At 49.4% G+C, this 26,719-nt stretch overlaps 3 protein-coding genes across 7 annotated transcripts in view; 1 reads left to right on the top strand and 2 right to left on the bottom strand.

Annotated features, from left to right (window-relative positions):
- The window catches only part of POMT2 (protein O-mannosyltransferase 2), a 47,673-nt gene extending 45,130 nt beyond the window's left edge, over positions 1–2,543 (bottom strand). Inside the window, exon 1 of the mRNA XM_023184869.1 lies at positions 2,096–2,543. Coding sequence (XP_023040637.1) covers positions 2,096–2,343 — 248 coding nt within the window. The 5' untranslated portion in view covers positions 2,344–2,543. The remainder of the gene's footprint in view (positions 1–2,095) is intronic.
- Positions 2,544–2,545: 2 nt separating this feature from the next.
- On the top strand, positions 2,546–13,538 carry GSTZ1 (glutathione S-transferase zeta 1). 2 transcript variants are annotated; one of them, XM_023184900.2, is made up of 9 exons: positions 2,546–2,837; positions 6,516–6,567; positions 8,792–8,859; positions 9,427–9,507; positions 9,865–9,990; positions 11,106–11,184; positions 11,744–11,796; positions 12,355–12,404; positions 13,115–13,538. In XM_023184900.2, the coding sequence occupies exons 1-9, from the start codon at positions 2,823–2,825 to the stop codon at positions 13,239–13,241; spliced, it is 651 nt and encodes a 216-aa protein (XP_023040668.1). In that variant the 5' UTR covers positions 2,546–2,822; the 3' UTR covers positions 13,242–13,538. The 2 variants fall into 2 exon arrangements, with proteins under 2 accessions (XP_023040668.1, XP_023040669.1); XM_023184901.2 differs by lacking the exon at positions 9,865–9,990 and having other exon boundaries at positions 2,580–2,837.
- Positions 13,539–21,388: 7,850 nt separating this feature from the next.
- TMED8 (transmembrane p24 trafficking protein family member 8) overlaps positions 21,389–26,719 on the bottom strand; it is a 44,724-nt gene continuing 39,393 nt past the window's right edge. For all 4 annotated transcript variants that reach the window (XM_023184891.3, XM_023184893.3, XM_023184894.3 and 1 more), the window contains 3 exons: positions 26,572–26,698; positions 26,053–26,358; positions 21,389–24,625 (listed from right to left, as the gene is read on the bottom strand). In XM_023184891.3, coding sequence (XP_023040659.2) covers positions 24,408–24,625; positions 26,053–26,358; positions 26,572–26,698 — 651 coding nt within the window. In that variant the 3' untranslated portion in view covers positions 21,389–24,407. The remainder of the gene's footprint in view (positions 24,626–26,052; positions 26,359–26,571; positions 26,699–26,719) is intronic.

The raw sequence follows: 26,719 nt of genomic DNA, 5'->3' as shown, positions 1-26,719 counted from the left end.
GAATGGGTCACAAAATATCTTTCCATTAATCATGGTAGTTACTTTTTTTTTTTTTTTTTTTTTTTTTGAGATGGAGTCTCACTTTGTGGGGTCTCACTTTGTTGCCCAGGCTGGAATGCAATGGTGTGATCTTAGCTCACTGCAACTTTTGCCTCCCGGATTCAAGCGATTCTCCCACCTCAGCCTCCTGAGTAGGTGGGATTACAGGCACCCGCCATCATGCCCGGCTAAGTTTTGTATTTTCAGTTGAAATGGGGTTTCACCATGTTGGCCAGGTTGGTCTCGAACTCCCGACCTCAGGTGATCCGCCCGCCTCGGCCTCCCAAAGTGCCAGGATTACAGGCGTGAGCCACCGTGCCTGGCCTGGTAGTTACTTTCTTAAAATTTTTTTTACAAGGGTAGAGGGCTATTGTAATTACTGGTAATGACACCAAAGATCAGAGATCAATCTGAACTTCTGTGCACAGGTCACAGTGGTTAATAGACCAGATGTGTGAAATAAGATTCCTTGGTGCCCCCAGGACTTATTCACAAGTGGCTGAATTCAGGACTCTGGAGGGCATGGTTGAGGTAAATACTGTAAGCTGGCCTTATTCTGCTGCTTAGAGTCCCATTGACAACAACCTTAATTAAATGCTGTAAGGGACAAACTGAAAAGATTTGGTCCCTGCCTCTGTCAGCCAGGTTAATCAGAGTAGCCAGGGGAGTTGCACATTCATGTGAAAATCTGCTTGAAGCCAAGACTGCAGAATCGAGGAGTGAGAGAGGCTGTCAGATTGCTCGTGCCTCTACACATCATTCTGGGTATACCAAGAATGCAAGGCCCTGACTGCATCTCACTTGGGCCATTTCTCAGGGTTGTGTTTGCAGCAAGCAACCTTGAGAGAAGAGGCAGTGTCTCCCACCAGGACAAAGAGGAGGTCTGCGTACTGCCGTCTATAAAACAGCAGATTTTCCAAGCTGGTCGTTCCTTCACTTGGATGCAACCCACTGCCTGTGCAGTCATCCATTTAAACCCATAGCGTCACCCTGTGGGACTTGGATGGCAAGGGAAACTGCTTCTAACATGCATCCTCTTTCCTGTAATAAAGTCCTTTGTCTCTAACCCAGGAGTCTCATCTTCTGCCAGCAATCACGACACAATAACAGGCTAATATATTAATTTCTAAATAAAGCAACCCTGACAGTCTGTTTTCTTGCCTGCTTTTTGCTTAAAGAGTTCCATTTCTGGGCCAGGCGCGGTGGCTCACGCCTGTAATCCCAGCACTTTGGGAGGCCAAGGCAGTCAGATCACGAGGAGATCAAGACCGTCCTGGCTAACACGGTGAAACCCCGTCTCTACTAAAAATACAAAAAAAAAAATTAGCCGGGCGTGGTGGTGGGCGCCTGTAGTCCCAGCTACTCTGGAGGCTGAGGCAGGAGAATGGCATGAACTCGGGAGGCAGAGCTTGCAGTGAGCCGAGATCGCGCCACTGTACTCCAGCCTGGGCGACAGAGCGAGACTCCGTCTCAAAAAAAAAAAGGAGTTCCGTTTCTGACACCCAGACACCCAGTATCTGGGTAGTACAAGCTAAAACCTTTAAGAAAATAAATCTCTTCTCACAGGAAGAGTTCTGCCTCTTAAAATCCTTTTGTCACCATACCTGAACAATCAAACTGTCCTTGCCCTATAAGACAAAGGTACACAGTTAGGTATTTTCCCCTCTGTTGATGCCTGAAAATCCTGCAGATATCGGAACTCAGCCCTTAGAAAATTCTCTACCCAAGAATTTGCAATTCTCTTTGGAAAGTTGAAAGCATCTTTAAAAGCCACAATTTGCAAGCCAAGTGATGCACTGTAACATAACGCGGAAGACATGAGGGCTGCTTCCTCAGATCCTAACAATCCCATTGCCCCACCACCAGAGCAAAACGATCCCCCTCCCAGAGAATGCACCTCGCCAGAAGCCAACCCACCCGGTACCTCAAGTTCCCCTCCATCACGGCCCCGCCCCTCCTCCTGTAGATCCCGCCTCCTCCGTACCTTCGGGCCAATCAGAGGACGGCGTCCCCTCGCGGTTGCCATGGTGGCCACCGACTCCCTCCCATCACTCACCAGATGTGCGGCGGCTCGGCCAGGCGGTGGAAACGGGTGGCGAAGGACAGCAGCGTCACCAAGGCCAGCAGGGCCCACCGGCCGGCCGCCTCGAAGCGCCGTGAGCCCAGGGGAGGCCGTTTGGGGCTTCGCGCCGCAGCCTCGGCGGCCACGTCCCGGCCTGCGGCCCTAGCAGCCTGGGGCCCACAGCGGCCCCTCCGGGGACGCAGTTCGGACTCTGCCAGGCCTCCGCCCGTGGCCGGCGGCATCTTCCCCCTCCTCCGGGTCGCCCACCGGCCCAGAGGCACACTCTGACCAGCTGCCCCGCCAAGGAGTCACAGGAGGGCAGCTCGGGGTACCCCGGGAAATGCAACTCCCTTCCACGGCAGCGGAGTGCGGGGCCCCAGGCTCGGGGAGGGGCGGGCAGCGTGGTCGCGGCCCGGGCCGCTAGGAGGCGGCAGGAGGCGCAGAGCATGTCGGGACCGGGAGGGCCGGCCGGCCCGAGGGGGGACTGGGCAGGAGGGGTCGGGCTCAGGGAACTGCAACTCCCAGCAGCCCCCGGGTACGGGGCGTGGCGGGAGGGCTGGGCGTGCCAGAGGCGACCGGAAGGATCACTGTAGTCCAGACCATCGCTTTACCCGGACGAAAGGCACGGGCCTGACTCGTCGAGTTTCACTGGGCCTTAGTTGTTGGCGAGTCCCAGGCGCGAAGTTTCTCGGCCTAGAGGAGGGGTCGCGCGAAGTGCCAGATGCAGGCGGGGAAGGTCTGTGCCGCGCACCCGGGTGGAGGGAAACTGGTTAGACACTTGGAGACCCTGGGGGGCGGGGTCAGAGGTGAGCTGCTCCGCCCGCCCAGCAGACAAAGACTCCCGGCGTGCCGTGCGTTGCGCCGGGCACGCTCTGCGCCTGCGTGCTGCCAGCTGCCCGCTGGGTCTCGAATTCCCCGGAGGGTTGGGCTGGGGGAGGAGGCGGTCCTGGTGGGGAGTTCGTAGCCGGGTGGAGTCGCTGTCCAGTCGCGCTTCACTTCTGCCCCGCCCTCCCTGCTCCCCTTAACAGACCCCTCCACTAGGGCTTCCAAACGTCGCCCCAAGCTTCCCAGTTTCTCGCAGCCCTTCATGCTCCTTTCTTGGCCCTAGCAGGAGATGGCCTTCCACTAATGTTTGTATTGTAAGAGTCCCTGGGCAGGGCGCGGTGGCTCACGCCTGTAATCCCAGCACTTTGGGAGGCCGAGGCGTGCGGATCACAAGGCCAGGAGATCGAGACCATCCTGGCTAACACGGTGAAACCCCCGTCTCTACTAAAAATACAAAAATTAGCCGGGCATGGTGGCGGGCGGCTGTAGTACCAGCTACTCGGCAGGCTGAGGCAGGAGAATGGCGTGAACCCGGGAGGCGGAGCTTACAGTGAGCCAAGATCGCGCCACAGCACTCCAGCCTGGGCAACAAAGCGAGACTCCGTCTCAAAAAAAAAAAAAAAAAAAAGGTACCCGAGCGAGGAGAGGCAGTCATGACAATCACTTGGGGAGCTTCACGGCTTTCACGTGTTCTTCTCGGGGCCCGCTCCATAGCCACTCTTCATCTATGGTGGAACGGGCCCGAGAATCTGCATGTTTTTATAAGCAGTCCTGATGGGTCTTAACGCGCCGTAAAGTTTGAGAACCACTTTTATGGCACTAAGGAAGGTGGCACGTTAGATGGGGACTTTGTGTCACGTTAATAATGTATAGTCCTCCCTCTTCCAAATGGGATTTTAGGAGTCTTTTTCTCAAATCATGTGTAAGACATGGTTTAAAAATAAAATCTGCTAAAGTAATCAGAATGCATATTTGAATTGGAAACAGAAGTCTTCCAGGAGTGCTGATGAGATGGATACTTGGGCTTAAAATTTAGTTCTACAAGTGCAGAAAGGAACGGGGGATGGTTTGCATAGTTATCACTGGTAAGAGAAAGCAGAAAATGCCTAAGAGATTTCAGGTTTCCTGCTTGTGGGTCGTGATGGAGGGGAGCAGCATTTACCATGCTTTTGGTCATTCGTAGTACAGATCCAAAGGTGTAATCCAAAGGCATTTAACCATTAGGTAAGGCATTTCTTCAGAGATTCTAAGCCAATTAATATCTGCCACTCTTTAGTGGTCACCAGCAGTCCCTGTCCCTTGGCCCCAGGGCCCCTGTAACCTGGCTAAGTAAGGAAAGGGGACTGCATCTCCAAATAAGAAAGATCCAGTTGTGGCCACCCAATTCCTCTTCGAAAGGCACTTTCTGCCCATCGCCTGCTTTCTGTGCCAGGACCATCTTTACTTTCCTCACAAAAGGTACCTTCAGGACAGGCTGGGACTCCTGGGCTTGGGAACCACCTTGGAAGGGCCTAGGTTCCCACTTGTACCCTTGCCATCTAGCAGACTGAGTTGGTAGTACATGGATGGTGAAAGCAGGTTCAGAGAGCAGCTTAATATTCTGGGGGTGGCAGAGGGGAGAGGGAGCTTTGGTGAAATGTCTGTAGTCAGAGGGGTAGTAAACAGGGTATCTGAGAAGTTCTGTCAAGTTCTCCCCCATCCATAGGGATACACACGTTGGTGGGAAGATTCATGAGTGCTAATCACTGGCGAGTCTTTCCTGGGTTCCACTTTGAAATGCTGGCTCCCCAAGAAACACCAGAGAAATTAACTTTGAGCCCCTTAAACTTTGGAGTAGAGATCACACACCCAGCTGCCCCCAAGGGCCCAAAGGTAACAAAAAGGAGAAAAGTGGGCCAGATATGGGCCATGGCAGATCTGAGGGCATACCCTGGTTGATGGGGGCCATCGGTCTGTTCCCATCAATTGTTGGTATTTAGGAGCCCAAATCTACTGTCTCCAGATTTTTTAAAGAAAAAAACAGGTTGTATATAAAATGTCATGATTTTTATTTTTTTATTTTATTTTATTTATTTTGAGATGGAGTCTTGCTCTGTCCCCTAGGCTGGAGGGCAGTGGCACTATCTTGGCTCACTGTATCCTCCGCCTCCTGGATTCAAGCAATTCTCATACCTCAGCCTCTCGAGTAGCTGTGATTACAGACGCACACCACCACACCTGGCTAATTTTTGTATTTTCAGGAGAGACGAGTTTCGCCATGTTGGCCAGGCTGGTCTCGGACTCCTGACCTCAGGTAATCTGCTGGCCTCAGCCTCCCAAAGTGCTGGCATTACAGGCATGACCCACCACACTAGAACGAAATGTCCTGATTTTTAAACATTGGCAACTACCTGAAACATTTTAAACTACTGCGTTAAGCAAACAGAAATTCTGAGGGCCAGATAGGGCCCCAGTGGGCTGCCAGCTTTTGACCTCACCTTTGGAGTGAGTGAGCATATCTGCCAGCTGTTTTTATGGAGACAGCTGAGAGCCTGGACTGCTGGGAGGTGGAGTTGAAGGAGACAGGCACCAAAGCATCAAAAAGTCAGAATTCCTCATCTTTCCGCATTGCTAGAAGGAATCCCTGCCATCATTTTAGGGCAACCCTTTGTCTTACAAATGAGGGAGCCGAAGATTAAAGAAGGCAGAGGTTTGTCCAAGGTCATGCAGAGCTGGTTCCTGCACCAGATCCAGACCAGATGCCAGCTCCCACCCCGCTCTACCACTCAAACTACTGCATCACAACCAGGCCATGCTCTGTGGGGGGACACCATACCTGACCCCAGCAGGAGCATAAGAAACTTCCAGCAAGTTGCAAAAAAATGCCCTTTCCTTTTTTTTTTTTTTTTTTTTTTGAGATGCAGTCTCGCTCTGGAGTGCAGTGGCACGATCTCGGCCCAGTGCGACCTCCACCTCCTGGGTTCAAGCTATTCTCTTGCCTCAGCCTCCTGAGTAGCTGAGATTACAGGCACTCACTACCACACCCGGCTGATTTTTTTTGTATTTTCAGTAGAAGCAGGGTTTCACCATGTTGGCCAGGCTGGTCTCAAACTCCTGACCTCAAATGATCCGCCCACCTTGGCTCCCAAAGTGCTAGCATTACAGGCGTGAGCCACTGTTCCTGGCTAGAAATGCCCTTTCTGACCAGAGTCAAAGTTCCCCCAGTGCCTGGGTAGCCCAGCTTCCCCATTGGCTCCTGAAATCCACCCCTTTAGGTTTCCTTTCCCTGCTCAGAAGCTCTGCCAGAGGGGACATTCCCTGGGAGGCTGAGGGTCACCACGATACCATGACAGAGTCTGGCAAGGTAAGGAAGGCACTTGCAGACTGGCTGCCCCTTTGGGGGCCTCTTGGACCTCAGGAGCTCAAACGAGCACAATTTTGGAGCCAAGGGACCTCACGAGCCTCTCAGAGAGCTCGGAGTCTTGACCTGAGTTGCCCAGATGCAGGCCTGCGAGAGGAGGCCTGGCAGGATAGGAAGAAACGGTTGACTCCTCCCAAGCTGGAGCCCACCCAGCATGGGTTAACACGTGCCTTCATCCTCTCTCCTCAGCCCATCCTCTATTCCTATTTCCGAAGCTCCTGCTCATGGAGAGTTCGAATTGGTAAGCTGTGCCTCCTCCAGACTGAGTGCTGGAGTGGGGTGGCCTGGGGTGGAGAAGCTGGCCTGGGATGGAAGGGGTACTCTGTCAGAAAGGACCTCACCCCCAGCAACCAGCGTCCCCTGACTCCTAGAACCCCCATCCCTTCATGGCATCTCCACCCTGGAAACACAAGGTGAGGGTGGGAGGAAGGGGGTTGTTTTTTTTCTTGGGACTGACACTTCTCCCAACACTGCTCTCCAAAGCCCCTTGGCAACCGTGTTTAAAGCAGGGTCACAAAATCCATATGCCCCTGGTAACTAGCAGGGGAACAGCTGGCCTCCCTCAGTTCTTATCTTATTTGAACTGGCAAAGCAAACAGAATGGACCAGCAGGCCAGCGTCAGCCGTGGAGGCTTCAGAAAAGCAGAAACAAGGGCCCTGTGGCTAGTCCTTGTTTGACCCTTCCCTCCCTCAGCTTAACACAGCATTTGGCAAAGGCTGTACTGTACTGAGGAAAAGCAGTCTATACTGAGGAAAAGCTCTGTGCCGAGTGCTTTTGTGTGCCCAATTCCATTTAAACCTCAGCAACCCTAGGAGGGAGGTACTATTACAGTTCCCATTGTATAGAGGAGGAAGCTGAGGCACAAAAAACTGAGGCAACATTAAGTAACTTGCCCAAGATCATTCAGCTACTAAGAGGCAGAACTGGAATTCAAACCATATAGTCTGGCTCCAGAGGCCCATTAAGTTACTTGCCCAAGGCCACACAGTTAGCAAGTGACTGTGTTGAAATTTGAACCCAAGAAGCTTGCCTCCAGAGTGTGGAGGCAAAGCTATCCTCCGTGACCCCTCCTCCATCCCGCAGTCACTTGGTATTTGCTGGGATCAGTAAGCAAGAGCACTGGGTGCCAGGAGAAACTTTCCTCCAAGAAGATGAACCGGGGCCGGGCGCGGTGGCTCAAGCCTGTAATCCCAGCACTTTGGGAGGCCAAGACGGGCGGATCACGAGGTCAGGAGATCGAGACCATCCTGGCTAACACGGTGAAACCCCGTCTCTACTAAAATACAAAAAAAAAATTAGCCGGGCGTGTTGGCGGGCGCCTGTAGTCCCAGCTACTCGGGAGGCTGAGGCAGGAGAATGGCGTGAACCCGGGAGGCAGAGCTTGCAGTGAGCTGAGATCAGGCCACTGCACTCCAGCCTGGGCGACAGAGCGAGACTCCGTCTCAAAAAAAAAAAAAAAGAAGATGAACCGATCCCCAGGTGCTAGTGCCTCTGCCCTGGCTGAGCCCAAAGCCAGAAGCCAGAGCAATATAGGTGGTGTCTGTAGGGCCTGTGTGCTTTGGCCTTCCCTCCTCCAGGTGTCTCCTCCAGCCCCAAAGACTGTCACTCCCCAGACGGGAGCTGACCAGCACTAGGAGTAGCCTGGTGTTGCCCAGGCTGTCTACACCGTGACATGTCTGGTCCTCCTCCCCTCATTCCTTTGCCCTTCCCCGAGATTGGCCATCACCATACTTGAATGCCCAAGTGCGCATAGTACACACACGCATGCACACGCACGCAGTCTTCTCCACTAGTGCTGACCCACCCAGGTTTTTTTACCCAGCTTGCCAGGGGAAATTATCAAAAGGGATGGAGAGGAAATCTGGTGACTGGAGTCACAGCAGATGCGCTCCAAGGCCACCAAGGAGCCCAGTGCCTGTCTGGAATCTCTAGTAAACAGCCCTGAGAACAGAGAGAATAGATTGGAAGAGATCCTTCTCCAACAGAACAAGAGTGCCATCTGTGTGTGCTCTGTGTGGCCACCTGAGCTCCTTCACTTGGCCCTTAGTTGCCTTCTTGAGGGAGTAATTGCATGTCTCCAACCAAGGCACTGGTCATCACTGTTTAAGGCCCTGGGGGAGCAGAGGTAAACATGACACACCCTTGCTGTCCTCCAGGAGCCCACGGAGTGGCAGGGCATACACCTTTATCACCACCCAGGGGGCATGAGGGCCCCATTGGGGGGTCCAGATCGTGAGGTCTCTTAGAGTTCAGGGGCGAGCGAGGCAGAACATCGTGCATCTGGGGTAGGGAGCAGGTGGTAACAAGGAAAGCTGGAGAGAAGGGGATAGTGCCAAGGTGAGCCTTGACCACCCAGAAGTGTAGAGAAGCCTCCCCCTCTTTGGCCTTATGTCACCCTAGAAGGGCTCTTTAAGAGTATGGCCAGAGGCTGTTCGCTGACTCTGCTATCTGTGGTCTCCCCTAGCTCTGGCCTTGAAAGGCATTGACTATGAGACGGTGCCCATTAATCTCATAAAGGATGGGGGCCAACAGGTAAGAAAGCTGTTCCCAGACCACAAAGTGGGAATTGGAGGTCTTGAAGAGGCACCAGGCAGGGGAAGAAGGGGAGGCTCTGCCCCAGAGAAGTGAACCTGTGTCTTGTGGACTGTCATTGCAAGAGGCTGCTGGCTCTCCCTTGTGGGACATGGTGGCACGCTGTGCAGTAGCAGGAGGCCTGGGAAGGGCCCAGGTCCAGGCTGTGTACCCCAGCCTGAGCTCTCCAATGCCTGACCGTGGGAGGGTGGGTGGCGAGTGGGTCCCCACCCCATACTGGGCCCTCTGGATGGCTGACTAGGGTAGGAGCCGCCTTGGTGGCCATGGTGTGAGATGCAGGGAAAAGCCCATAGCCAGGCTGTTAGGATGAAGCCTATGGCTCAGCAGCCGCTGGGGTTTGGGAGACTTCATGGATCCCCCAGGGATTACCCTGGCCCTAGGATTTAGGGCCTTCCCAGGGAAGGGAGAGGGGGGTGGGCGGCAGGCCTGGGGTTCTCCGGCTTGCTTGGTTCTCCTCTGGCCAACACAGTCCAGGCCACCCAGCCCACCAGGGCCTTGTCTCCACAGTTCTCTAAGGACTTCCAGGCACTGAATCCCATGAAGCAGGTGCCAGCCCTGAAGATTGATGGAATCACCATTCACCAGTCAGTGAGTGCAGGGCCTGGGGGAGGGCCCTCATGAGAGTAGTGCCCTGAATGAGAGCACCTGACATCTCTTCCTCGCCTGTGTGTGGTCAAGGTGCCTAGCACATAGGAGAGGCTCAATACAAGGCTTGTGGGGAGGGTGGGAGGTTGTTTAGGAAAATAAAGGAAGATTCAAGCACATGGAGAACCAAGTTCTGCAGGATAAGGTCCAAAATGGCTTTATAGGGCTTGAGCTGAGGAGGTGGGGGGAAGGGGTGTAGTGATGGTGCTGGAAGAGGAGGAGGAGGAGTTTGCTGGCCCTGTCCCCTCTGGCCTAGGGGTCCTGGGCCCTGTCCCTGCCTCACTGCTCCCCTCTGGACAGCTGGCCATCATTGAGTATCTAGAGGAGACGCGTCCCACTCCACGACTTCTGCCTCAGGACCCAAAGAAGAGGGCCAGCGTGCGTATGATTTCTGACCTCATTGCTGGTGGCATCCAGCCCCTGCAGGTGTGGCACTTGTACACTTGCACCCTTGCACACCTCACACACTCTTACACTCACACATTGGCTGTGAGCTGCCCATTATGGGGGCGGGGGCGTCAAGGGAGGGAGGGGGATTGGATTCTCAGGGGCTTTGACCTGGACCATGTGAAAGAAGGGGACAAAGATCTCAATCTCAGAAATCAGCCGTCCCAGCTGGTCCCCCACTGCGTTCCGAGAAGCTCTAGTTTCCAAGGACGCATGTACAGGTGCTTGAGGTGGGGAAAGGGCCAGGATGGCAGGGGAGACACTGAGCAGGCCCCGGGCCAGGCCTCCCGCCTTTAACCAGAGCAGCTTCCCTTTCATCTGTGCTATCTCGGTCATACACTGGGATACACGTAGGATTTTATTTTTTAAGTGTCACTGTTAAAACAGACAAGTAAGTATTAAAAACAGTTTATCTGTACCAGCTTCTACTCTGAATGAGGAAATAGCCCCAGAAAGGTCGAGTGACTTATGCTGAGTCCCACAGGTAGGTCCTAGCAAAGTGGGGACTAAGTCAGGACCCCTGCATGCCTGTGCCCCCCACTCCCATGTCATTTTAACAAAGGATGTTGGAGCAGACAGATATCTCCATTTTGAGGAAATAAAATTCCTGCAGAATGAGGAAACAGAGGTACAATGGCTCTAGGAGTGCCAAGATGGAGCCAGGCTGGAAATCTCTGAAAGCCAGTCCTGTGGACCTCCCTCATCCCAGCCCCACCCTCTATCACACTCCATCTGCTCACAAGGGACCACACAAGGGAGAAGTGAGGGAGACAGGCCTGAGTTGTCGGCGCACCTGCCACAGCCGTGGCCGCATCTTATGTCACATGAATAGGGATTCATGCACATCTCTGATGGAATTACGTGGCTTTTTGAGGCCACTGGGGCAGCCTGTGAAGGTGGCTGCTGGGACGGCTACCTCCCTCCAGCCTCAGGGCCCTGGTAGAAGGAAGGGGCTCATGGAGCCTGGGGGGAGAAAGGATAGATGTCCAGCCCCCAGGGGCAGATGGCAAGTGAACTTCCCTGAAGGAGTTTGGCCAAGGGGCAGCCCCCTCCCAGCTCTCGGAGCAATCACAGACTTTCTTTGGGCTGCATAGAACCTGTCTGTCCTGAAGCAAGTGGAAGAGAAGTTCCAGCTGACCTGGGCCCAGAACGCCATCATTTCTGGATTTAACGGTGAGTCCTCACCCTGTGAGCTGCCCCACAGTGGCCTCTTAGAGGTATGGCCCTCGCACACAGGGGCCTGGGTATCAGAACCACCCTCCCAGGCTGCTTTGGTCCTGACAGTTGCATGGGTGAGGGCAGGACTCGGGAAGCGAAGGGCTGGGTGGGCCTCCAGACCTTAGCTCCAGTGCTTCCAGGAACCTTGGTCCCTGCACCCACAGCCCACAGCCCTTCATAGCTGGGTGGCCCAACTTCTGCTTCACTGCCCCCTCCAGCCAGGAAACCAAGGCCGGCACAGTGCCAGCCATCAGAGTGAGAGCTGCCACCATGGCCGATGGCAGGGCTTGTCCACTCTAGCGGGGGAAATGGTGGCTGGCTCTGCGGAGCCTAAGGAAACAGAAGCTTGTCCCTAGCAGCTCTCTTCAGACCTGGCTGCCAGTTCTCACCAGCAGCCGTGCCCAGTCTGTCACTCAGTTGGGCGCTCATTTCATAACTATGGAGGCCAAGGCCCAGAAAGCTTGGTGTCCCCTTCCTGCACCCAGAATAAGAAGTTTATGTGGCCTCCCCACAGCCCTGGAGCAGATCCTACAGAGCACAGCAGGCACATACTGTGTAGGAGATGAGGTAAGCTGTCCCCAGGCCTCCCCAGGCCCAGCCACAGTGGCCGCCTCCCTCATGCTGACCCCAGGGCTGTCACTCTCTTCCCCTTAGACTCAGCCATCTGTCACACCCTGAGGCAGGTGGGGCTCACAGCTTCCTGAGGAGGCATCTGCAGGGGGATCTCTGCTGTGGGGCACTCCTCAGCTCACTCCCACTACACTAAACCGTCTCAAGAGGGAGTTACTCAAGGTAGAAGACTAGCTGTGAGACGATGAGGCGGGCCACACGTCAACTGAAGGATTGCACTAGATGATGTCTGCGCAGTCCAGGCAATCCATCTTCTCTGGCCTTCTCAACCCACAGAGTTGGTTGTCAGGGCAACTGGAGCACGGCCTGGGAGGGCACTTCAGCTCTGGGAGACAGACACATGCAGGCCTAGGGCAGACAAGAATTGGGGGTGGGATGTTGAAAGAGCCAAAGCAGATCGTTGGTACCCCCAGTAGAGTTGCAGTGGACACACCCAGTCCAGCCAGTGAGTCTGGGGTACGCACCCTCATGGGAACCCACCCAACCCTCTTTCAGGTGACCATGGCTGATCTGTGCTTGGTGCCTCAGGTGGCAAATGCTGAAAGGTAAGAGAGAGTCCTGCCACCCTCCCTTCTCCTGGCTCTGCCCACAGTCAGTTACCACTCAGCTGGTGAGGTAGCATCTCATGCAGACTCTTCACCATCCAGCCAAGGGGCCCACCATGCCAGGCCACACAGCCACTTCGGCCTGGAAGAGGGCAGAAGAAATTGGGGCAGTGCTCCTACCACACCCACCACAGCCCAGATGATCCTGTATAGATAGCCCCTGCTCCTAAGAGGAGGTGGCTCACCTGGTGGACCCCCAAGAGCACCTGCCTGATGTCCTCAGATGTGACGTGTCTGTGCCCAGAAGTGAGCTCTACCTCTGCCTCCCTCCATCACCCCTTCAGTAGGGCATGAATGAGCACCTCTCTGGAAGGCATCATGCTAGGCATGAGGGATATGGAAATGTCTGGCACGTTCCCTGCCCCTGAGAAGCTTCCAACATGGGGGAAGAGAGAGTCTGTATATATAAATGCCCAGCACTGGGCCTTACACAGAGTAGGTTCTCAAAGAAATAGGAATAGTAGGTAACAGATGCCAAACGATACTGCACAAGACCTACCCATCTTCTATGAATAAGGGCTGCCCCATCGTCCTTCCCTGGACAGCTCCCTGGACCTCATCCAGCCCTGCCTTCTGCTCCCCCTGCTGCATCAGGGCAGTCTCCCTGTGTCCCTGAAAACCTTGGCTTAGCAGGTATTTCTCTACTACAGATTCAAGGTGGATTGCACCCCCTACCCTACCATCAGCTCCATAAACAAGCGGCTGCTGGTCCTGGAGGCCTTCCAGGTGACTCACCCCTGCCGGCAGCCAGATACACCCACCGAGCTGAGGGCCTAGCTCCCAAATCCTGCCCCGTTGGCACAGGGCCACAGGAGCAGAAGCTGGGTGGGCTGAAGAGGCCTGGAAACAAGTGACTTAATTGAGGAGACGGGAGACTCAAACTCTAGCCCTGGATCTGCCTTCCTGCTGAAACTTGTTCCCCCTCAGTCCCCTCATCTGTCAAATGCATGTGGGGTTGGGTAGGAAGATGCTGGGAGCAGCGGGGCAGGAATACTGTTATCTATGTGACGGGGCAGTCGTGAAGCTGAGATGAGAATGTGGATTAAAATGCCTGGCGTGCTCACCATAACACCATGGGGAAGCCTGTGTGCCTTTTCTCATCTGCTTTTGTTGTGTCTGACTCCAAAGAATGCCCACGCTGAAATTTGGCATGAGTTAAACTGAAGCCCAGGCCTCTACCCTGTTTGTCTAAGACTCCAGAAGATGAACACTGTCCCCTGCTGGAATCCCGTGCCTGGACCAGTAGAGGAAGTCAGTCAGCTGTTTGCCTACCCTGTGGCAGGCCTGGCCCATGGGACCTAAAGGCAATGAAGAGAGATACGCCCAAAAGCCTGCCTGAAAGAATCAGACAAGATCCAGGGAGATAACAGAAGCAGGAAAGCATCTAGTGACCGGCTTAGTTCTCAGGGCTAGGAATGGTACTGTTGTTAAATGTTCCACTCCAGGCTGGGCGCAGTGGCTCATGCCTATAATCCCTGCACTTTGGGAGGCCGAGGCAGGTGGATCACTTGAGGTCAGGAGTTCGAGACAGGCCTGGCCAACATGGTGAAACCCCGTCTACTAAAAATACAAAAATTAGCCGGGTGTGGTGGCAGGCGCCTGTAGTCCCAGCTACTCAGGAGGCTAAGGTGGGAGAATGACTTGAACCTGGGAGGTGGAGGTTGCAGTGAGCCGAGGTCGTGCCAGTGCACTCCAACTTGGGCGATAGCATGAGACTCCATCTAAAAAGAAAACAAAAAATTCCACTCCAGTACTGAGAGGCCATTTGGACCTCTCAACCCAGCCCCTCATCTTCAGGGCCAGCATTCTCCAGACCAGTCCCAGGATTAGGCACTCGAGGTAAATCCAGTCACAAATGGTGCTGGGAGCAGTGTGACCAGGCCAGCTCAGCAGACAAAGCAGGTACCAATGTACCACGGGCTGCTCTGGAGGGAGCAAGTTCCCATGCTTGGCATTGTTCAGGCAGAACCAGGACCATCTCCGGGCAGAGATGCCGTAGGGAGATTGGGGTAGCTTCTGGGGATGAAATGAGATGAACTTTTTAGGACCTTTACCTCCTGGAGGCCCCACCTCTGAATACTGTTGTATTGGAGATTAAGTTTCAACATGAATTTTGGAGGGGACATAAACATTTAAATCGTAGCAAAGACCATCACCTTTTTACAGAACGTTTTCCAGTAGGGGCTTCTCTCAAACGGCTGAGTGGTAAGTCAAGTCCTTCCTTTCCATATCACACTCAGCAGACACCTGATCCTGATATGCTAGAGGCCACAGGGAGACTGGATACGCGGTCTTCCCGGAGTGGGAATGGCCACAGTGAAGGAAGAACAATGGAGTGGCCTGATACTGGTAATTCCAACTCTATGGAAGTAACAAGTCCCCAGAAATACATCAGGAGGAGGAAAGCAATAGGGAGGTGCTGTCAGGAAATACCTGAGAAGAAAGCAAAAATTATAGGCTTGTGTTCCTCAGAAATTTTACATATCCATCAAGGAAAGTGGCAAACTTACTGGATAAACAGGTGATATACATATTCATAAGATACTAATTTTTTTTTTTTTTTTAATGATGGAGTCCTGCTTTGTCATGCCCAGGCTGGAGTGCAGTGGTGAGAGCTCAGGTTCACTGCAACTTCCACCTCCTGGGTTCAAGTGATTCTCCTGCCTCAGCCTCCCAAGTAGCTGGGATTACAGGCACATTGGTCAGGCTGGTCTCAAACTCCTGACCTTAGGTGATCTGCCCACATTGGCCTCCCAAAGTGCTGGAATTACAGGCGAGAGTCACCACGCCCGGCCAAGATATGGCTCCTCTTAACTTTCAGATTTTTTTTTTTTTTTTTTTTGAAGAGTCTCACTCTGTCGCCAGGCTGGAGTGCAGTGGAGCAATCTCGGTTCACTGCAACCTCCGCCTCCCAGGATCAAGCGATTCTCCTGCCTCAGCCTCCCAAGTAGCTGGGACTGCAGGCCCACGCCACCACGCCCAGCTAATTTTTGTATTTGTAGTAGAGACGGGTTTCACCATGTTGGCCAGGATGGTCTTGATCTCTTGACCTTGTGATCCACCTGCCTCGGTCTCCCAAAGTGCTGGGATTACAGGTATGAGCCACCATGCCGGGCCTAGATTTTTTCTTTATTTAAAAAATATTTTTCTTAGAGATGGAGTCTCACCATGTTGTCCAGGCTGATCTTGATCCTCCTGCCTCAGCCTCCCGAGTAGCTGGGCCGGCTCTTACTTCTCAACATAACTTATTTAGCTCTTGCTTCCAAGGTCACAAGCAATTCTACTTTCGGAGAATACTTTGAACTAAGGATAGCTGCTGAGTTTAAGTCACAACTGCACGGGTGAAAGAACATCAAGGCTGAATGTCAAGAGCTGTAATGTGTGAGCTGTCTTTTGTAATCTTGAGCTATGTCAAGGTCAATGATATGAAACATATGAATGCTTTTAAAAGTTAAAAAATAATCTTAAGGCCAGGTGCGGTGGCTCATACCTGTAATCCTAGCACTTTGAGAGGCTGAGGAGTGTGGATTGCCTGAGCTCAGGAGTTTGAGAATAGCCTGAGCAACACGGTGAAACCTCGTCTCTACTAAAATACAAAAAATTAGCTGGGCGTGGTGGCATGTGCCTGTAATCCCAGCTATGGGAGAGGCTGAGGCAGGAGAATTGCTTGAACCTGGGAGGTGGAGGTTGCAGTGAGCCGAGATCGCGCCACTGTACTCCAGCCTGGCGACAGAGCGAGACTCCATCTCAAGAAATAATAATAATCTTAAAATATATTATGTGTTGACAGAGACATATTACATCCAGCGTACCCAAACATGAATCATTAATGATCTCCAGCTACACGGAATCTGCCTGGGCTTTTTGTTAGTTGTAGGGTAGTTTCGTGATTACATTCATTTACCTCAGTTGTTTCAGATCCCTTCCTCTTTTATGCTTCAACCTCTAAAATATGTTGCAACAGAAAGCAGAGAATGATCTAACAGGTTCATTTTAGGATCACAGATATCACTGAAGGAAATATTTAAATGCTACCCTTCCTGCTCAGATATGAGTCCTTATTCTGCAACAGACACCAGGGATGTGGAGAAGCAGTGGTTTAAAAGATAGCAAAGATATATTGTGGTGTCACTTTTGTAAATGAAAACAGGCTAAATTCATATCACCCAGATTACGTTAATGATTGGCCTGGTATCCAAAGTCGAGGTTCCAAATTTGAACAGAGTATGTTCATGGGGAAACGGGCCTCACTGGGACCAAATGCTGACCTAAAACTCAGAACTCACTAATCATCACTATAAACCGTTTTTCCAATCCCAGTTCCCAGTTCATGATACTCTGCCATGAATTTAAATGCAGATGAAAGATCTATTATTAATCTTATTCTCAATTTTTTTCTTTTTAGTTTTTCTTTTATTTTTTTATTTTCTTTTATTTTTTTTTGAGACGGATTTTCGCTCTGTCGCCCAGGCTGGAGTGCGGTGGCCGGATCTCAGCTCACTGCAAGCTCCGCCTCCCGGGTTTACGCCATTCTCCTGCCTCAGCCTCCCCAGTAGCTGGGACTACAGGCGCCCGCCACCTCGCCCGGCTAATTTTTTTTTTTGTATTTTTTAGTAGAGACGGGGTTTCACCGTGTTAGCCAGGATGGTCTCGATCTCCTGACCTCGTGATCCGCCCGTCTCGGCCTCCCAAAGTGCTGGGATTACAGGCTTGAGCCACCGCGCCCGGCCTCTTTTTAGTTTTTCTTAACTTTTACAATCTTAATAGATTATGAAATAATTCCTGTGGGTTTATAGAATACCTTTCTTAAGGAAGATACATGAAAGACAAAGAATTTAAAATGTAAATCAGGTTCATTAAAATACAACTCAGATGTTACCAGGTGCATAGTGAAAAAGTTTATTTATGACAGATTTGAAAACTCGGAAGAGATGACAAAGAATGCACAAAAGCATCACAAAACTGTTACATAATATAAAACACAAGAACTGAGCTATTTAAAGAAGCACAGCTCAGAATCATCAGTGTAATCGCAGTAACACACACCCAGTGCCACAGGGTGACAAAAATGGTATTTTAAAAGAAAAACCACTCAGCAGGACACAAGAATTAAGTAACAATTTGGTAAGAGCTCTTAGAAATCACAGATGTTGATAGCATTTCTCATGACAGGGGACATGTAAAACAAGCTGACCATAAAAAATGATTAGTTGGGATACTTTTGTATTTTAAAGAAAAAAGATAAAACAGTGACACGGTTTCTCTTCCAGACCCTTTTTGTAATGTCAGCAACAGTCCATGATACAGAACAGTAAGGAAATAATGTCTTTGTGGTTGCCAATTGCTTAAATCTTTATAAAGAAAACATGATCATCTTTCAGTCAACTGATTGATCTGAGTACCTGGCACCAAAGAAAGCCCTTCAGAAATAGAAGCTAAATGGCATAAAGTAGTTTAGAAAATCTTCAAGCACCTCCCTTTATTCCAATTATCCTTTTCCAAAGTCTGGCTTTCTTATAATCCATCACTTTGATTACAAAACAGCTGTCTTCTGGGAATTTCAAAACACTTCCCGTTATGTTAAGGGAAAATGGGTATGCCAGAGTCATGGGTTACAGGATTGCTTTCTCCAGACTTGACTTCTCTTTAACATGGCTAAATGGAAATAATTTAGCTTGGTTAAATGAAAGCTATTTCACTTAACGGGATAATCTCAGGAGACATGAGTGGAGTTTTTCATGTGGAATTTCTTAGTAAAATGTACTGTTTAGGATATGAGAGAAGGAATTAAGATAATGTTTTCCAGATGATTCTTGGCCTGATCCTAAGAATCAACAATAACAATCAATAGCAAGGAACATTACGCATTCAACCCTGAGTGATGAAGAGAGTTCAGGAAGAGAGCCCCTTAAACTCTGAATTAAGGGCTCTTTGGTAGTATCATATACCATAATATTTCAAACCAAAACTTCAAAATGGTTCATGATCCTATTTCAGAACTTTAGAAAATATACTTGTCCTCTGGAAGTAATTTCACGTATATTATTTTACCCCCAGATAAGCCACAACTACCTGCTTAAAAAATTTTTTTAAACTATGGAATTAAATAAACATGCATCTCTAGATTTCTAGGGCAACTTTTCATCATATCTTAGAATGAAGAGCCATGACATTAACTCTGGTCCACATACCTGGGGCCTAAAAGAAATCAGGTACATAAAATAGGAATCAGATCATGAGCCTCATTTCAAAGCCAGTGTCTTGCCTTTGGACTCAGTGTGTGAGGCATGCCTATTTGTAAATGAACTCCACTATCACTGGCTTTAGTCTATAGTGTTTTCTTAGCTTAGAAATTTCTTACCTTAAGAATTCAAACAGGAGGGGCTTTGTTTGGCCTTCTTGGTTTAGGCAGGGACAATGCAACACTTGAGAGGGAGCAGTGATTTCTGAGCAAAATTCTAAGATACATTCGATAGCTTTGCTCTCCCCTCCCCCGATACTCCTACCCTTTGCCCCCTCATTTTATTTTGTTTTCACTCCTTGGGATCAATTTTAAAAGACAGTTATCAAGCAGCACAAAACGGTGTGACTTACGTCCCTCCCTTATGCTCCACTAAAACAAGTATCATACTAATGTAAATATCAGGGTCACTCCACTCCACACCTTAGAACCATTGGGGTTAAAAGGCAATCTTCTGCAGATAAGTGGTCTTAACAAATATAAAAGCAGACTTTAGAGTCTGGGTTTCAACTAATTCTCTCAAAGAGGGACTGAGCAGGACTCAAACATAAACTCATATTTCCTATAGATTAAGACGTTTTATGATAATACCTAATCCCACTGCTTAATATAAGACAGTGTTCAGATTTCACCCTTCCATATACATATTATAATGGGACAACCTACACTTTTTTAAAAGCCTGAGTTTTTCTTTCCAAAATAACAAAAATATTCTTTTAAAGTGCATGTATCAATTCATTAAGAAAGAAAACTAAGAATGGTCTAATTCCAAATTGCTACCTACTTCCATGATAAAGCTACCTGTTATCTGAGGATTGAGTTTTAATATCAGAGTCCTGAGGACATGTCATCAAGCAACAGAGGTTAGCATAAAGCCCTTCCAGAGCAGCTTCACAATCACGCCTGTACTGACATGCCAGTTAGTAAGGAAAACAGCAGAGATCATGGCCTGAGGGAAAGGGGAAATATAGCGCAGGTTTTGAAAGATGGAGCCCAAGAAACAACTTTTTTTTTTTTTTGAGATGGAGTCTTGCTCTGTTTCCCAGTCTGGAGTGCAGTGGCATGATCTTGGCTCACTGCAACCTCCGCCTCCTGGGCTCAAGAAATTCTCCCTGCCTCTGCCTCCAGAGTAGCCGGGATTATAGGTGCCTGCCACTATGCCCAGCTAACTTTTTGTATTTTGTAGAGACAGGGTTTCACTACGTTGGCCAGGCTGGTCTCGAACTCCTGGCCTCAAGTGATCTGCCCACCTTGGCCTCCCAAAGTGCTGGGATTACAGGCGTGAGCCACCGTGCCTGGCCTCCAAGAAATATATATATATATATATATTTTTTTTTTTTTGAGACGGAGTCTTGCTCTGTCGCCCGGGCTGGAGTGCTGTGGCCGAATCTCAGCTCACTGCAAGCTCCGCCTCCCGGGTTCACGCCATTCTCCTGCCTCAGCCTCCGGAGTAGCTGGGACTACAGGCGCCCGCCACCTTGCCCGGCTAGTTTTTTGTATTTTTAGTAGAGACGGGGTTTCACCGTGTTAGCCAGGATGGTCTTGATCTCCTGACATCGTGATCCGCCCGTCTCGGCCTCCCAAAGTGCTGGGATTACAGGCTTGAGCCACCGCGCCCGGCTAGAAATATTTTTATGAAGACCACCTCCTGGGTAACCCCTGTTGAATGAAACAGGTCTGCTAAAAATCCGGGGCTCTCTGACAGAGCTGAGGTTGTCTGTTCAGGGAACATTCTCAACATTCTCTAATTGGACACTTGTCAAAAGGAACAGAATGTTAGAGTCATCTTTGCTTAAGAATTGGTAGTTTAAAATTTTTACATTTATGTGGGGAGTGTGTGTATACATATATATATATATATACAGCAAACCAAAAATAAAATTCTAAGCCCCTCAGCTGGCTGAATGGACCCCTCTCTTGGCCCAGGGGATCTCAAAGGAACCTGAAAAACTAGTCCCTGGTGGGAAGAAGGGGGTCAGACATGCCTCATATTACCCTCTTCCCTTTGGAATTTAAATACAACTGACCAGCATTAACATTAAAACAGAGATCTTAAGACTAACCAAACAGACTCTTTGTGGCAATCAAATATCAAATCCCAACCTGACTCTGGTGTAGCATCACATGACAGCAGGCCCTAAAGGAAATTTACCCCCCAAGATATTTATTTGACATATTTTGAAATGGCCCTACAAAGCTGTCTCTTGTAGAGGAAATTGCATTCTGTAGAAAATCTATTAGGTCTTTTCTGGAGAGTCTGACACCTTTTAAGGTCTAAAAAGAAATATTCATCATCTGTTCTCTCTGAAGCCTGCCACCTGGAGGCTTCATCTACATGACAAGAACCTCGGCTTCCACAAGCCCCCTTTACTTTAACTTAAGCTGACTTCATCTTTTCAGGTAGAGCTTCACTCTTTCAACCAACTGCCAGTCAGGAACTCTTTGATCTACCTCTGACCTGGAAACCCCCATCTTCAAGATGTCCTGCCTTTCCAGGCCAAACCAGTGTATACCTTACATGTATTGATTTATGGCTTTGCCTGGAACTTCTGTCTCCCTCAAATGTATAAAGCTGTTACCCGACTCCTTAGGCACGTGTTCTCAGAACCTCCTGAGGCCCCGGCACGGACTCTCAACCTTGGCAAAATAAACCTCTAAATTTATTGAGACCTGTCTCAGATACTTTTTGGTTTATAATATATGTGTATTTCTCTTAAGCTGTTTGCTGAATCTTTTCACAATAAAACACTGAGGGAAAAATCAATACTTTAAACATGTCTTCCTTTCTAAAAGTCCCATCTCTCAACAAAGTGGCAGAACTAAAACTAAAGAAATTTAAGAACTCAGTCACTCTGTATAGAGAATTCCAATCTCTCTCCTACTATGAAGCACTTTCTTTCAATTGTTTGTTAATATTTATTTGTGCTCTAGATAACAAGATGAGGATCAAAGCAAACGATTTTTGTTTCATTGTTTGGGTCTATACATTTGGACTGGGAGGGGCTGAGAAAAATGACTCTCTTAGAATTTGCTGGGCTGTGGGTTCTCTGTAATTACCTGTGCTTCAGTAAACAGTATCTTGCCCCTAAAGTTCAATTATTTCAGAAATGTAACATGAGAATAGTGAATTAGACGGTGAAAATATCTTCTTCAGCTATTTTGTGCTAATGGAACACAGAAACCCCGACTGTTGGTGAAAAACCAGTATGGAATGAAATGTAACCATGCCCAGGACATCAAAAGTGACCAGACACTAACAGGCACACAGAGGCGAGGGGAACAAGTCCCTTAGGCTTCCCTGATGCAACAGAACTAGGATTCCAAAGAAAATAAGCAGAGAATCTCATGGTGAAAATCAATAATAACAAGTGTTATCCTTGGGAACTTGCTGTGTATGGCCTGACAGTTTCAATTTGAGAGAAAGGCAGAAGTTAATAATAAACAGGAAAAATAAGCAAGGCTTTCGCTGACTAGAAAACAGCTCAGTAGAAAATTATTTTACAAAGATTATATTCAGTTAGCTAAGGCATGATTCAGCTTCAATGATGCAAGAGCGGTCACTCAGCTATCCAATGGGATGACACACAGCAAATCTGCTCTTCGCTGCCTCAACAGACAGTCACTAAAATAATTTCTTTAAAGGTATATAAATTTTGGCCAGTGTAATCCTCTACAAAACACATTTGCAAATATAAAATAATGGAGGTATGATGCTGCTCAGAGAATGGGAATGGTTGGCAGTCCCCAACATCCCATCCCGCTGGGGGCTTTGCTCCGAGGGGAAGAGCAGGTGCGGGATATATTGCCCTTTGATGTGATGCAGACGCTACTAGGGACTCACTGGGAGGAGCCCTGTTCCTTGAGTTATGCTACTGTAGGGACAGACGCTTGGTGTGAGGAATCCAACAATGAAGGAGTGAGTCAAAGGAAACATCACAAAGAAGGTGACTCCTCAGAGGAGACAAAGGACTCTGAAATCCTGGAATCACAGAGTATCTCTGATTGGCTAGGCAACTCCTCTGCACTCAATCCCCAGCAAATGGTCAGATTCCCTCACAACTTAGAATTCTTCACGGGGAGTGCTGGACTGTACCCCAAACATGGAGTAAGGTGGCACCATCCATCTCTGAAGGGCCATACTCCTTGCAAAGCTGTCACAGGGCTGACCTGCAGAAATAAAACCTCATCGCTTCCCAAATTATCCTAAAAATATCATCTTTAACTCCATAAAAGAGGGGGCTTCAGTGGCTCAGAACAGATGGGAAGCCTTCTGAGAAACAGATGGAAACTGTTTCAAAGGCAAAATGAAATGTGCTAAAAAAAATAAATATAGTGATAAATAAATCTAATTATTCTTCAGAATTCACAGGCAGTAACAGACATAACACGAGGAGTAAGAGACAGGGAGGTACAAACACAGAGACTGCTGAGGTCCCATCTCACCTCCGTCTCCTTCTCCGCCTGGGGGCCGGGCATCTGGTGCTCCCGTGACTACTGGCTGCAGCACCACCTGCACTCTGTGGCACTCCTGAGCCTCAGGAGTGACAGAGTAGGAAATGCTGTCACCAGGGAAATGCAAGCTTTGGTCAGGTAAAGAACAAATACAATCAGCAGCAATAGTGAAGCTTCATGATCACCTAAACTAAGGGACTCTGAACACCAAAAGCTTTAAGCCCTCAATGCAAGAAACCTAAATGCAGAAACTTTGGAAACCTGATTGGGTTTCACTGCATTTGATTCCAAAGCAACATTTCTAAATAGCACTCCTACTCTAAAGACAAAAAAAAAGTGGTGAGGACTCTGCAGTGGTTTTCTGTTTTTCATCTTCTCTCTCAGATTATATCATTCCTCCTTTGTTTATACCAAAAAAAAATAGTAACACTTGACTTTCAAATATGTGGGTTCTGACATCAATTCAGTACCTAATTTCCACTCTCTCCACTTTGACTGCCGGTGCCCATGGTAAGGGAAACCAGCTCTTAGAACAGGAAACAATGGAGGCAGTTTTTCTTCCCACAAGATCTTAGGTTACACTGATCATCACTTTAGATTGCATGAAAGTTCTTGCTGTAATGGCAAAAACATAGACTTAGGAAAGAGAAAGGAGGAGGCGTCTACCATCAGGAATAGTAACAGCCCTCCAAAGGCAGTGTGGTCTCCCAGCTATGCAGAGACCAAGAATAACCAGCAGGCAGGAATATGGCAGTGGTGACAGGCTGGATAGAGCTTTCTCCAACCAAAAGATTGGGCTCCTTCATGGACAATGTGCTTTTCCCTCTTCTGGCACCTCAAAAAGTTAAAGAGAGTGGGTGCCACTAAATGCACTGGCAATAAGGGCTCTGGGAGAGGAGAGGGCAGCAATCTGAATGATAAACCTGTGTCAAGATGAATCTATTTTTAAAAAACAACACCCTGCTTCCTTTCAGGCTTGTGCCCAATGGGTGCCTTCAAGAGGGAATCTGCTGGAGTCTGAAGCAAGAAGAGTATGAGTCAGGGACCACAGAACAGGGGCACTACACCACCACCTGCAGAAGCCAAGAAGGGGAAAAAGCTACATGGGCCAACAGTCAGGCACGCCAGACAGGGTGTGAGGCTCAGGAGCCCCACATGAACCTTTGGCTCTTGCCTATCCCAAACAAGAGGCACCAGCTGGCAGCCTGCTTCAGCCAGCAAATACAGCCTGCCCCCATCCCAGCAGTCCTTCAGCTGGTGTAGTAGATGTGGAAGTAGAGAGTCTTGTTGCGCAGCAGGGAGTAGGAGTTGTCAAACTTGAGCAGGTAGATGCCCTCACCAGGGTAGTCATGGCTGCCAGCCTGCACGTCTCGGTGGCTGTCCCGCCGGTACACAGGCATGACCTCCCCATAGCGACCCCGCAAGGAGCTCCTGGAGCCTCTCTCCACATCTCCAGCTGGAACAGGTTCTGCATGAGCAAAATGGCAGAGTGTTTGGATACGTGTTCAGAGACTGCGTAAGTCCTGCCTGAAGGTGAGCGGAAGGACCAGGTGACCCAGTGACTTTCAGAGTGCGGGGAGGTTACTGCCCTCCTACAGACAGACATCTGGAAATGTCTGGTGATCTTTTGGTCACCACAGTGACTACTAGGTGATACCTGCATTTAGCACCCAAGGGTCCAGGAATGCTAAAATCAGGATAGCACCTACACAGCAAAGAAATGTCCTAGCCCAAATGCCAAGAATGTCTCCACTGAGAAACAATGATTTAGCCTGATAGGAGCCTTCCTAGCTTCAGAAGTGTCTGGACATTTCTGAGAGGGAGAAAGAGATATTTAGAAGGAAAGATCCTGACATTCTTTCATTTAATAGGTGAAAGGACTAGCTAATGGAGATAGGAATTGCAAATAAACATTCTGTGAAGTGACCCTAGCACCTTCACTTGGCTTCCTGAAAAGCAGCAAATAAGAGACAAGGTTCTCCTCTTTCCCAAAGACCTGTAGATTTCCCTGCAGCTTGCTTTTCTTTTTTTTTTTTTTGAGACGGAGTCTCGCTCTGTCCCCAGGCTGGAGTGCAGTGGCCCGATCTCTGGCTCACTGCAAGCTCCGCCTCCCGGGTTCATGCCATTCTCCTGCCTCAGACTCCCGATTAGCTGGGACTACAGGCGCCCGCCACCTCGCCTGGCTAATTTTTTTGTTTTTTTTAGTAGAGACGGGGTTTCACCGTGTTAGCTTTCTATGAAGAAGCACGCTAAGGGATTGATTGTAAGATTATATAAGAAAATCAAGGAATAAGAGGAATAAGACTAATGCTTAGGACCTAATCTTAAATTACCTGAAAAAATGCCTCTGGGCCATCCTTAGTAGACACTACAGATACAAACTGGAATGGAGCCCAGAGACCCTTATGAAACTTCTCTGGGCGTGAAGTAAAGAAGTAACCAATAGTTAGCCAGCTATGAGAGTCTGGGGTAGGGAGAGAATGGGTACCTGTAGCAAACTGTAATCACTCACTTTGGTTCCAGGCCAAGAATAAATATCTCCAAACTAAAAGAGAGATGTAAAATAATCTCTGGCTTACATGCAACCTGAAAGACCATCCCTCTAAACTGCAGCATGACTCACCCTCTCTCTGCTCCCACCCCATTCCTGCCCTCAGGAGGGCTCTGGGAAAACAATGAGGTACGGATTAAAGGAAACGAGGCTTTCTTTCAACTAAGGCAGCAGTATCAACCTCATCACAACGTTCTCTTTGGCCTGTACTACTCAGCTTAGCTTGTAATGCTGAGTTCCTCAACTGCTTTCGAAGGAAGAAGAAGACTGGTACAACACAGGAAATGGTCACCAGAAATTAGGTTAAGCCAGAAAACTGCAAATTATGTTAACGTTAAATTTACCTTCAATCTCTTCCTCCTCTTCCTCTTCTTCATCCTCATCATCACTGGAATCACTGACCTGCACAGTTATGTCAGTGGTAGTTACAGGGGTCCAGTCAAAATAAACTCCAAAGCCAATGTCATAGTCATCGGTCGCAAACTCCCAGCAGACACGCTTCCCCTCTGGATGAGTAGGTACCCGGATGGTCACCACCTCACCACGCTTCACCACCAGACGGCTGTTCTTCTCCTTGCCCAGCTTGCTTTTGAATTCCTTCACCTTGGCGAAGGTCCAGATGCATGGAGGAGCCATCAGAGGTGGGGAGACTGAAAGGACAGGCAGCTTAGCACTGAGAAACCATGAGGAAACATGAGTACCCCCGGCATTTTGCTAAGAGAGGTTGGCACAGTCAGACATTCTACTGGCTTCTTTGACTTCCTTTCACAAGTCATTTCCTTTCCTTCCATTTGTCTGTCTGCCTGCCTTTCTTTAAGTATCTACTGGAAACAAACCACCTCCTATACTCCCAAAGGTCTCACCTTTCCTGTGGTCCCCCAGAAGATCTGCAGATTCCAAATCAGCTGAAAGAACATCTATAGCTCCTGTATGTTCAGACTGGATCATAACGATGTCCCCAGACCTCTGTGGAACTTGATACTTGGCCATCTGCACAACAGAACTCTGGTT

This window comes from Piliocolobus tephrosceles, chromosome 6 (genome assembly GCF_002776525.5).
Source record: "Piliocolobus tephrosceles isolate RC106 chromosome 6, ASM277652v3, whole genome shotgun sequence".
Taxonomy (NCBI): domain Eukaryota; kingdom Metazoa; phylum Chordata; class Mammalia; order Primates; family Cercopithecidae; genus Piliocolobus; species Piliocolobus tephrosceles.
This window is presented reverse-complemented; position numbering and strand designations above follow the sequence as displayed.

Coding starts and splice junctions, on each gene's coding strand:
- GSTZ1 (XM_023184900.2), top strand. Junction 11,185..11,743: donor CATCATTTCTGGATTTAACG/GTGAGTCCTCAC, acceptor GCCTCCCCACAG/CCCTGGAGCAGATCCTACAG. Junction 12,405..13,114: donor CAGGTGGCAAATGCTGAAAG/GTAAGAGAGAGT, acceptor TCTCTACTACAG/ATTCAAGGTGGATTGCACCC.